The sequence below is a fragment of the Sinocyclocheilus grahami genome, unplaced genomic scaffold (assembly GCF_001515645.1).
Source record: "Sinocyclocheilus grahami isolate Dianchi unplaced genomic scaffold, SAMN03320097.WGS_v1.1 scaffold92.1, whole genome shotgun sequence".
NCBI lineage: Eukaryota > Metazoa > Chordata > Actinopteri > Cypriniformes > Cyprinidae > Sinocyclocheilus > Sinocyclocheilus grahami.
Window position 1 is genome coordinate 3,445,628 of NW_015505271.1, and position 12,276 is coordinate 3,457,903.

The 12,276-nt window shown below is 37.0% G+C and overlaps 2 protein-coding genes across 2 annotated transcripts in view; both read left to right on the top strand.

Annotated features, from left to right (window-relative positions):
* LOC107587366 (carnitine O-acetyltransferase-like) overlaps window positions 1–3,253 on the top strand; it is a 9,397-nt gene extending 6,144 nt beyond the window's left edge. Inside the window, exons 8-14 of the mRNA XM_016275136.1 lie at window positions 206–306; window positions 394–513; window positions 643–765; window positions 896–1,031; window positions 1,619–1,681; window positions 1,798–1,935; window positions 2,550–3,253. Coding sequence (XP_016130622.1) covers window positions 206–306; window positions 394–513; window positions 643–765; window positions 896–1,031; window positions 1,619–1,681; window positions 1,798–1,935; window positions 2,550–2,765 — 897 coding nt within the window. The 3' untranslated portion in view covers window positions 2,766–3,253. The remainder of the gene's footprint in view (window positions 1–205; window positions 307–393; window positions 514–642; window positions 766–895; window positions 1,032–1,618; window positions 1,682–1,797; window positions 1,936–2,549) is intronic.
* A 604-nt stretch (window positions 3,254–3,857) lies between these two features.
* Window positions 3,858–11,523, top strand: LOC107587455 (FK506-binding protein 15-like). Its single transcript, XM_016275246.1, has 17 exons — window positions 3,858–3,922; window positions 4,949–5,055; window positions 5,150–5,228; window positions 5,447–5,513; window positions 5,609–5,703; window positions 5,766–5,826; window positions 6,031–6,180; window positions 6,546–6,614; window positions 6,725–6,883; window positions 6,981–7,085; window positions 7,910–8,078; window positions 8,345–8,424; window positions 9,739–9,871; window positions 10,167–10,303; window positions 10,397–10,549; window positions 11,060–11,167; window positions 11,253–11,523. Exons 1-17 carry the CDS (start codon window positions 3,858–3,860, stop codon window positions 11,406–11,408), a joined length of 1,893 nt encoding a protein of 630 aa, XP_016130732.1. The 3' UTR covers window positions 11,409–11,523.
* Window positions 11,524–12,276: the final 753 nt, after the last annotated feature.

Genomic DNA, 12,276 nt, shown 5'->3' on the forward strand with positions numbered 1-12,276 from the left:
TTCTTTTATTATGTAAATAATTTTTGCATTGAAATTTGCATAGATTTTTGTTTGTAAATGGGCGATCAATTATAGTTCTTAGAAAGAAAATCGCAATCGGCAAAAATCGATATCGGCAGGTCACACTTCTGAAAAATCGGAAATTGGAATCGGCCAATAAAATTACAATTGGTGCATCTCTAGTTATGATTAATACTGTTTCCAGTTTATTATTGGAGAGGACGGGACATGCGGGCTGATCTATGAACACGCCCCCGCTGAGGGCCCTCCTATCGTGTCTCTGATCGACCATGTGGTGGAATACATGTAAGATTAACAGTGGAGAAGCTGTTTGCCCATGGCTAGATTGTAAGCATGGCTAACGCAGCTAAGAGTTACCTCATATTTGTACAGGAAGAAGTCAGAGATGGTCCGTACCCCAATGGTCCCGCTGCGTATGCCTCAGAAGCTTCGTTTCCACATCACGCCAGAGATCAAAAAGGACATTGAGGAGGCCAAACAAAACATGAACATGTAAGAAATTGAGATATTCCACTCACTCTTTGCATTACCAACATTTCAATTGACTGTTTTGTTGGACAAACAACATGGCAGTATGTTAAATGTTGAAAGTTTGAGGGTTTCTCTTCTCCTTCTCTGCAGCATGGTACATGACTTGGACATGAAAGTCAGTGTGTTTTCCCATTTTGGCAAAGATTTCCCAAAGTCACAGAAGATGAGCCCCGATGCCTTTATTCAGATGGCTCTCCAGTTGGCGTACTACAGGTAAACTTCACCAGCACTGCCATTAATGGTATTTGCTCTATTTATTTCTTAACTGTAGCATCCTTGTGTTGGTATTAGGAAGTTAATGATCAGTTTAGCTTTCAGTTGATTCACAGACTCATTGTTTCAGGATTTACAAGCGCTGTTGTCCTACCTATGAGAGCGCTTCCCTTCGCATGTTCAGACTGGGCCGAACCGACACTATACGCTCAACGACTATTGACTCTGATAAATTCGTCAAGGCCATGGATGACCCAGCCAAACATGTACGGTCACCTCTAGAAATTAATATTTTTATTTAGTCAGCATTAATTTGATCAAAAGTGACAGTAAAGACATTGTTAAAAAAATTATATTTAAAATGTTTTCTTTTGAACTTTTTATTCATCAAAGAATACTGAAAAACTGCATCAGGTTTCCACAAAAATATTAAGCAGCAAAACTGTTTCCAACATTGATAATAATAAGACGTGTCTTGAGCATCAAATCAGCATATTAGAATTATTTCTGAAGGATCACGTTATGCTGAAGACTGGAGTAATGGCTGCTGAAAATTCAGCTTTGCCATTACAGGAATACATTAAAAATGAAAATATATTGAAATAGAAAACGGTTCATTTAAATATTGATAATATTTCACAGTATTACTGTTTTTACTGTATTTTTTTATAAAATGGTGAGCATAAGAGACTTCTCTCAACCCCAAACGTTTGAACAGTAGTTTACATAATCACTGTAAATACTGCTTTGTAACTCGTCTTTTTGATTATCAATCTCAAAATCACCCTATTATTTTCCAAATGCATTTGTAAATTTGATCCAGCATGAAAGAAAATCTCATTTTGATCGACAGAACACAGAGAAAGTGGCTCTGCTAGACAAAGCAGTTAAAGCACACAGAGCTTACACAGACATGGTGAGTAAATGCATGCTAGTGATGTTCAGTTGATCACCATTGTGTTTCTGCTGCAAGTCATTATTGATCTGCACCAAATAAATTCCACATTCTTTATCCTATGTGTGGATGCGTAGGCCATCCGAGGTCAAGCCATCGACAGACATTTGCTCGGACTGAAATTGCAGGCTATTGAGGACCTGGCAGCCCTGCCAGAGATATTCATGGATACCTCATATGCTGTGGTACTGCACTTCAACCTCTCCACCAGCCAGGTACTGTCAAACAGAGCTCTCTGGACTAGGGTCAGAGGTCACAAGTGAAACTGAAGTGCATGTGTAACACAGTTCGTAGTCACGGGAAGAAGGATGCGGGAACCGGCGAACATTTAAAGAAAACTTTAATAAAATAAACAAACACAAAATGAAAGTAAAGCGGCGGCCCTTTGCGGACGACTGCCGCACACAAAACACAAAATAAACTCCAGGCCTGGTCCTCTCTCGTCTTTCACTGTCATCACTCCTCCTTTTATACTTCCGGAGCTCCTCCGTGGGACTCGAGACCGGTGAGTGGTGCAGGTGTCGCTCATTATCAATTACTCCACCGGCCTCGCTCCGTTCCCACGACTCTCGGCCCCGCCCCCACTCGTCACAGCATGTTAATAAACATTTATTTTCAAAACAAACCCTTTGCATTGTGTTTAACAGGAAGAGCAATGCATGTACCGTACCATTAACTGTACTCGTTTTTGGTAATGATAAGCCAACAATGGCTCTTCAAATCTGCTAAAATTATATTGCTGTAAAACTAAAATCATCAGATCATGTAAAATTCATGATTTTACATAAGATTGAATTGTACTTGTAATTTTTCCACTCTACTCTCCCAGGTGCCAGCTAAAACCAACTGTGTGATGTGCTTCGGCCCAGTGGTTCCAGACGGTTATGGTGTGTGCTACAATCCCATGGATACCCACATTAACTTTGCAGTCTCTGCTTTCAACAGCTGTCAGGACACAAACGCAGCACGTCTGGCCCAAGCACTAGAGGACGCTCTGTTAGACATCAAGACCCTCCTAGAACAGACGCCCAAAGCCAAGCTTTAAAGATGATTATGTCAGTTAGACTTGATCTTTGACCAGTTCAGTCAAGACATTTGAGTTTACAACAGCACTCAAAAGGACTGGAATTTTAAGAAGAGATTTTTATTTAGTATTTGACCAGACCAGTCTGGACTCTATTCGACCGCTGTCTTTAATGTGCCTTAACACTAAATGATCATTCTTAACTTTGTGCGTAATTATGTGTTTTGGCATTCAGTTTGTTCAAACAGACAAAAAAAAATAATCAATTAGGTTTGTCAACAGGTATTTCTGATTTGTGTTTTCTTTGTAATGAGTTCTCAGTACAGAAAATGTACCCGGTATGTGCTGTGAACCTGTGATTTAAAAAAAAAAATCTCATGTGACTCTTCATTGTAATCATACAAAAGTTTTTTTTTAATGCCATAATGTAAAAAGTGACATTTGCAAAGCATTGGTTTCATTCGTTCTTTGTTCAATGTTGTAAATTTGCACATTAACATGCTTTTAATAAATATGTCTTTTAAATTCTGTTTAGATTTGGCTGAGGTGATATTCATCTTAATTTGTTCTATGTATAACAATGCTTTTGCCATTTACTGTTGTCTTATTTGGGTCTGTCTAATGTTTTATATATATATATATATATATATATGTGTGTGTGTGTGTAATTTGTGTGTATATTGTGTAAAAACCACTGCACTCAACTATGGACTTGTTATAAATATAAGAAATTAGTAACATTTCTTATGGTCTGGATTTCAAAAAACATGAATTTTACAGCATCACTTATTGTTATATGCATCATTGATCAAGTAAATGAGATTAAACTTTATTGTTTCATTATTAATATATATATTCCATTTATTTTTACATTTTTGTCACGATCTCTCAAACTGCAATTCAATTACTGAATTCTAGGAGTCCCCAATTGATCCCCGATTATCTGTCACATGTGGGTTAAAGCTTGTGTGTGTGTGTGTGTGTGTGTGATGCTGTGTCATCGCGCTTACATGTGCTCATCATATCGCACAAGTACAGAATGTTTGTGCTCATCAACCCACTCACAGAAGCCACCGCTTTTAACTCAGCTGTGCAATACTCAAAAATTACAGTATGGAAAAAATTATAGACATTATTTATGATTATAACAATGGAGACTTTCTGTGTCCTAAAAGTGGGTTACAGAATCTTAATTTTTGCGTGAACTATCCCTTTAAATTCTTTAATTGAAGCCTTTTCCCCTTAATTTACTTAAATTACTCCATATCCTGTCAAAGAAATTCTACTAATATATATTTTGTTCATTTCCTGATAACACTAAGAATAATTTCACATTTACTCTCAATCCTATCAAATCTTATTGATGAAAGGACTGTAGCACTAAACATATGTAGTACAAAATCTGAACTCACTTCAAAACAAGACAATACACATGCAGGTATAGCTGTAAAGTAATGGGCAATTCTTTTTTTCTTTCTTTCTTACAAAAAAAGAAAAGATTAATTTTATTAAGGTGATTGGACTTTGTTATTTTGATATATATATATATAGATATATAGATATATATATATATATATATAGTGTTGCGTTTATAATTTTGTTCAGTGTATATATCAACAGTGCATCAGTGCTTTCAACAAGTGGAAAATAAAAACAGTTTATATACGTATATGTAATGAAAATAATCATGGCTTATTTTAATAATGTATTGTATTTTTATCAAGGACTATATGATTCGGTTCACTGTGGCCTAGGTGATTGTGTGCTACAAACATATACGTCTTTGTATACTATATATACTGTATGTATATATATATATATATATATATTACAGTGCAAATGGCATCTGTGGTTGGGTCCAATGTTTTGTCAAAGCTTGTGCTGTGTAATTTCCAGATCACATAAATAATTCTTCTGCTGTTTTTGTTGATTTTAAGTCTACATATGGTTTTCAACAGTAGTGAATTCATAGCTTGCTTTGATACATTTGAAACATTCATTAGGATTTAAAATCGCTACAGATTAGATAAATATGGAAGGCTGAGGTCTGAAAGCTGTAAAACATTAAATGGGTAATCGTGATATAAAGTTTAAAACAATAAAGTCGCTTATATGCATTGAATTGAAAGTGATTTACATTTAGTGCTATAAAGATGTAAAGCTTTATAGCACTAAAGCTATAGAGTGTGTTTGCATTCCTATAGGGCAAAGTTGGCCTCTCTCTTTGGTCTGGACCGAGCAGAGAGTCAGAGAAACGAGTCCTTCCAATTCACTGCCCCTAAATGGCCAAAGAAGTCCTGCGCCATATTAGGTGCACAGCTAGAGGTATTAGGTATTTCATGTTCTGGTCATTTTGAACCCAAAGGCACATAATTGCTCATGTTTCAATCAGTGTTTTTCTTAAGGTCTGCCTCCTCAGAAGCCTGTCCCTCCTCCATGTGCTCCAGCTGTGCTGTTTGCTACAGCTGTTCATGCATTCAGCTTGTTAGTATAAATATGGCAATTAAAAGATATTTACGAGACTTTGAATTAGCATTAGTTCGCAGGAGAATTCATCCCGTGTTACATGTCTCCAAATTGAAGCCCGTTTTTCATTCACCCATTAATCTGCCTGCCCCGGGGGCATGGATTCCTGCATGATCCCTGCACAGAAAGCAGCATTAGTTCGCACATTTCTTAAATGAGCTTTGATTTTCCACCAGTGTGAATGGACAATATGTGAAGCAAGGCAAGATGGCTGCTGTTTTAGGAAACCATGTCACCAAAGAGGTGAGAGAAGCTAATTAACAGAAGCTTATGCACATATTTTAGGTAATCCTTTTTTTTAATGTATTTTAGTCATTCTTTTCTATCTGCAATTACAGTACAAGATTCTGTTGTACGGCAGTAAGCAAAAGCAGATCACTAAAGCTAGAATCCATCGTGGATTTTTCCATTTTTCCTCATTCTATTCTATTCTGTTGTGTTTTGTTTTGTTAGATGCTGCACTCATCAGCTCTTTACACCTGTCCACAGGTTCAGCCCTGTAACTATGTCTTTAATGTTTGACTCAGAAAAGTCATGGCCTGAGTTCTGTAAGGAGGTAAACTGAATTGTTTGTTTAAGCAAGATTGATGCATTCTAAGAAAATTCTGGTTTTGGAAGAAATTATTCTGTTTCTCAAAGTGTGCCTCTTATTTACTCCAAAGCTCTAGGGTTCTGCAAAATTGTTATAATGCAAACATTTTTAAATTTTACAGATTGACTGTGTATTTGGTAAAATTACCTCTGAGCCTGTTTCTCTCAGGTGTCCGTGGCCCAGTGGAACAGTGAGGCTTCATCAGACTCTCTGGTCACTCAGGACCTGGTCCTAGGAGAAGGTCAAGCTGTTGATGTTGGGGACACAGTGGAGGTGGCCTATTCTGGATGGCTTTTACACAAACATTCTCTAGGACAGGTGATTATTTTTCAACTTTGTGATTGGTATTTTGGTATTGAACAGACAAATTACATTGTATCAAAATATAAAGATGAAATAAATGTTAAAATATTTATAGCATCTTTTAATTCTAGAGAAGTTTCTGGAATCATTTACAATACTTCAATACTTTTCCTAAATGTACAGATTGTGTTTTTTTTTTTTTTACTTCTTAAATTGTAGTTGAGTACATGTAGCACACAGAAGCTCACTGTGCACATTCCTGTTGATTAGTCACAGCTCAATGCAAGTCACTGGCAATTTAAATGAGTCTTCTGGCATGTTTGCTGTGCAGCTGGAGATCTATAAATGTGAAAGTTCAGTGTCTCTGTTTGTTTTTTCAGGTATTTGATTCCAATCTGGGCAAAGAAAAGCTGCAGCGAGTAAAGCTTGGAGCAGGCAAAGCTCTGAGGGTGAGCAGCTCTTGATCATATGATCGTGACCACAATGATGATTAAAATTAATATTAAAGAAAAGTATAGCCAAAAAAAATGTTGGTTCTGCCAGCTGTTGTGCCATCAAGGTCTTATGTTGCCTTTCTTACAGGGATGGGATGCTTGGTATGCAGAAAGGAGGTCAACGGCTCCTTATCGTCCCTCCTAGTATGGGTTATGGGTCAAAGGGCATCCTTAAGAATGTGCCAACAAACAGCACTCTGGTCTTTGATGTTGAGATTCATAGAGTAAGTCACTGACAGCGTGAATATAATTTAATATACCTGAAAACATCTCTAATCTCTCTCTAACTTGTTTTTAATGTGTATATTAACCTACATGTAGGTTAAATTCTCCAAAGACAGACATAGCCGGGGATCAGTTGACCCCTTCAGTACATCTCCAAACACCTGTTCAGACACTCAGAGTGAAGAGAACAGCAGCCAGTTGGTCAGAGATACAGATGTGTGTACAGACAGGTTAACCTTTGCAATTGTTGATATTTTTTACTTTACAGTTTATTCCATCTTCAAAAAATATAATGTAATCTTAAGTATTTTTGTCTTATTTCTCATTGTGAAAAAATCAGTGCATCCATAAAACTAATTGAATTGTGAGTTGTTGTTTTTTCAGGAAAAAAAAAACTATTAAAACTAAACTATATATACATTTACATTTAGTCATTTAGCAGATGCTTTTATCCAAGGCAACTTACAAATGAGGACAATGGAAGCAATCAAAATCAACAAAAGAGCAATGATATACAAGTGCTATAACAAGTCTCAGTTAGCGTAACGCAGTACACGTAGCAAGTTTAAAAAAAAGAATATAATAAATAAAAAGAAAACAGATAGAATAGAGCAAGCTAGTGTTGGAGGTCTTTTTTGCTTTTGTTAATTGTATAATAAATGAAAAGAAAACAGATAGAATACAAAAAGATTAGAAAGCAAGTGTGTATATCTATCTATCTATCGTAAAACACTAGAAAACGACAAATGCATTTTTTAATGCATTATACATATGGAAAGGTCAACGTATAAAGATTTTGTTATCCGGGTGTTTTCATTAAGTGACTTAAAGACTCACATTCGTAAACTGATTCTTATGAATTTATACAAGTTATTGATCATTTGTATTCAGAGACCAAGCTCCTAAGGGGAAAGTAAATCTGAATGCCTGACGTGAGTAATATTTTCCTTAACATTTAGACCAATGGCATGTGCCTGAAGTGGCTAAAATGCTGAAGCTTCAGCTATATTTGTTCTTTCTTGTAGACTTCAGATGCTTCCAAAGCCAAACTGATCTCACGTATAGCCAAGATGGGTCAACCTATGCTTCCCTTTCTCGCTGGGGCCATTCCAGCTCAGCCTGACCCCAGCGACTCAGAAACAGAGGTCAGGAAGATTGGAAAGGTTGCTTACATTACATATACTGTATATGATCGTAATGCTATTTAAATCTCAGATTTGTTTCCTGAATGGCCTGTGAAGTAAAAGTGCAACTATAAACCCCATTATGTCTCTCAGTGGAATGATTTGTGATCCCTCTCCTTCATACCCCCCCTCCCCAAAACCTGCACAAATGCCCTGCAGTTCTCTATCCTGTATGTTTAAAACAATCACAAATAATCACCTGCTCAATATTAGTTAACTCTTCCTAATATTAGAGCTGACCGGATCTTTGTTCTCACGTCCTGGTCTTTGTGGTAGCGTTGTATCAGCCTGATGATGCTCAGAAACCGGAAGCAGTGCCACCACAAGCAGACTCAAACACTACTCAAGGCTCTCAGGTGAGTAGTGTTTGACATTGGAACAAAAAATTATATTTCAAATAAATGCTGTTCTTTTGAACTTTCTATTCATCAAAAAAATCCTGAAAAAATGTATCATGGTTTCCAGAAAATTGATAATAAGACTTTTTTTTCTTGAGCACCAAATCAGCATATTAGAATGATTTCTGAAGCGTCATGTGACACTGAAGACTAATGACTAGAGTAATGACTGCTGAAAATTCAGCTTTGCATAATCAGAATAAATGTCATTTTAAAATATACTAAAAGAGAAAACAGTATTGCAATAATACTAAAAAAAAATTTTTTTTTTCAATCAACAGCCATATTTCTTCAGACAAAATCCAAATTTTCCAACACAGCTGGACTCGTTTACCTCAATCTACCCATCTTAGCAAATTCCATATCAAAGTAAGATCTGAGCCTGTTACTTCTGTACAATACTTGCTGAAATGTGTCATTTTATTTTAATGATCAATGCATGCTGTCACTAAATGTTTTTCACTAAATGCAAACATTTTGTATTCAATAGCACCTGATATCGCATCATTCTTGACGCTCAACAACATAATGCAGAAATTCTGCTGGCTATTGAAAAGGTGGCACACAGGATGGACCAACTGACCTGCAAGGTATATTCGTGCAGTAAGGTTCTTTTCTTATGAGATTTGAACGGAGATTTGATTTATTGTTTTCAGGTGCATGAGTTGCAAAAAGAGGGTCACTTCTCTTTCAGACTCTCCTCTGTGTCCTTAGAGACAAACATGATCCTACACAACATTCAGAGAACCAGTCAGATTTGGATTCAAGGATAAGGATCATTTTTGTTATGTTTAAATGCAAATAAATTGCATTTTCAATGGCATTTGTGTTTTAGGAGAGTATGTGTCTGAAAAAGGAGGTTCTGGAGAAGCTCAAAAGAAGCTCAAAATAGGGGAGCTGAGTGAACCGAAAAAGAGGTGTGCCCTACCCCTTTCTTCACACTCCAATTTCCTACTTTCCAGTCAGATTAAAGGCAAAAAAGCCCTTTAAAAAACAGGAAACCCATACATTGACACACAACAAATTGGTTTACGTATATGGAGCAGCAACACAATCAGACTTGCCGCCTTCAGACTGAACAGGAAAAGGTACAACAGACACGTGGACTTGCTAAATTATGCTCTGTTGGTTTATTGGCTCAGTATATTATATATTTATTTATTTTATATTTAATAGGTTGTCGTGTTTCCATTTTGATCTTATTGTAGATGTGTCCTGGTGAATGGTGTGGTTAGGAAAATGTCTTAAACATCTCTTTTCTCTCACCTTCAGGTTCATTTATCTGGGGCATTGGCTTATCAGCTGCAGCAGGATGTGCTGAATCTCCAGCAGAGGGTGACAGAGATTCAGGCTGAACTCAGGCAAACACAATCACTGTGCTCAGATCAGCCTTCTGGAGGCACAGGTGGAGAGGGATCCCAACGTTTCATTCAAGTTTGAACTCTACTTAACATCTGTGGTACTTTTTAACCGTAAAAGTGGCGCAGCTGTGTGGTTTTGATTGGGACAAAAATCCTAAACTAGCACATTAAAATAAGATTTTTCTAAAGCAGTGGTTCTTAACCTTTTTGACTCCAAGTCTCCCATTTTTCACAACAATATTCAAAGGCCCCATGACTTTTCCAGTTGTTCATGAATAAGAATTATGGAACAAGTCATCATTGTTGATGACCCCTGGTCTAGATAATGTGTGTTTTTAGAACTTGTGAAGCAAGGAGAACAGTCTGAGCAGCGGTGGAGGGCAGAGAAGCAGAAGTGCAAAGAGATGGAAGCCATTATACAAAACATGGATGAGGAGATGCAAGATCTGAGGGCTGAAAAGGAGAATCTGGATCAGGTGTGTATGATATGAGTGTATACAAAAGGCTTTAACTGGTTTGATTAATACTTCAATAAGTGTATTCAAGCATCATGCTGTTTTCTCTGTCAGATCCTGTCAGACAGGAAGAGGAAGTGGCAGGTACAGCGGGAGCGCTTTTTATTGGCGCAGGAGGAACAGCATCAGAGAAGTCAGCAGGAGATCCTACATCTCTTTATCAAGCTCAAAAAAGCCAGATACTCCACTGAACCACTCATGAAGCAGGTATATTAACTTTTTATAGGGATACTCCACCAAAAAATGAAATTGCTATCATCATTTATTCCCCCTTATGTTGTCAGATGTGTATGACTTACTTTCTTCAAATGAACACAAACAAAGATTTTTGAAAAAATAATCAATCTTTGTGAGTCCAGTTGGCTGGAATGTTTGCAGGTTTAAAAAAAAGTTGAAGTTGAAGACACTGATTCAACAACTGGGGTCGTATGGATTACCATCATGTTCATTTCCCATGTTTTTTGAAGCGTCAAGAAAATCATATACATACGTACATCTAGGATGGCATGAGGGTGAGTAAATGAGAGCATTTTAATTTTGGGGTGGAGAATCCCTTTAATCTTCTATTTACCTTTTATTTTATATATTTTAAAATGAGAATCTAAATAAGACATCACAAAATAACAAAAAGCAGTTTGAGACAGTTGAGGGTTAAAAAGCTCTTATTTTTCTATAGTAAAGTCTAAACCTGAAACTGAGCTGGTGTTTCTGGTGCAGGTGAAACGAGTGATGAATGGAGTGTTTCAGTCTCTCAGGACAGAGTTTGACTCGCAGGAATCTTACAGCGGACACACAGTGCTCGAGATTCTCCAAAACACCATCAAGGTACTGTCCAACCAATCAGGTCGAGGTTTGATGACCATGTAGATAATGATTTCTGGTCTTGCTGATGTCTGCTTTTCCTTTGCAGAATATCACCATGAAACTTCTCTCAGAACCTTGGGAGCTTGAATCAGACGTAGATGAAGATAAAGCAGAGGAAGAGTACTTGTCTACTGAAGAGTGTTTGCAAATGGAAAACATGCAGAAGGAAAACAATGAAATCGAGGGAAAAGGCCAACATTAAAAAAGAATTATTTATGTTAACAGAACAATCGGTAGATCAGAACACCTGCATATTGCAGTCTGTTCAACCATAGGCATTGGTTCACATATTGAGATCCTAAAGGTGAATTGGTACTGTCCAATCACAGCTAAGGAGGCTAAATAATGTCCAATCAATGGGCAGCTGAGCCTTTCCCAATGATACAAAGCAGGCAGTTCTTCAGTCATTCAACTGGAAGAACTCTGATCCATAACAATGGCGTCCTCCTGACTGCATATGACTAACAAGGTTGCAAGTCAAGTAAAGTTAACTAGATACACATAAATGTATTATTTGCTTGAGTCTGTTTGAACATTTTTCTTTCAGAACATTATCTAATTTAGTATTTGGGTTTTATTTATAATTATAAAATATAGGGGTGCGCCGATCCGATATTCAGGATCGGTATCGCTCCAATACTGGCATTTTCTGCTTGATCGGGGTATCGGTCAGACGAGACCGATCCAAATCCGATATAGTGCGTATACTATTCTGTGGTTTTTTAAGCCTCCCGAAAGGCACAAAAACATTATAAAGCACCATAAAGTTTCCGTGCACTATATTTCAAGTGTTCTGAGACCGTTCCATAGTTTAATGTGAGGTACAGATGAGTATTTAAGTCATTAAAGGGGTCATATGATGTTGCTAAAAAGAACATTATTTTGTGTATTTAGTGTAATGAAATGTTTATGCAGTTTAAGGGTTAAAAAAAACACATTATTTTCCACATACTGTACATTATTGTTTCTCCTCTATGCCCCGCCTTTCTGAAACGCGTACATTTTTACAAAGCTCATCGGTCTGAAAGCGAGGTGTTGCGCTGATTGGCCAGCTAGTTAGTGCGTTGTGA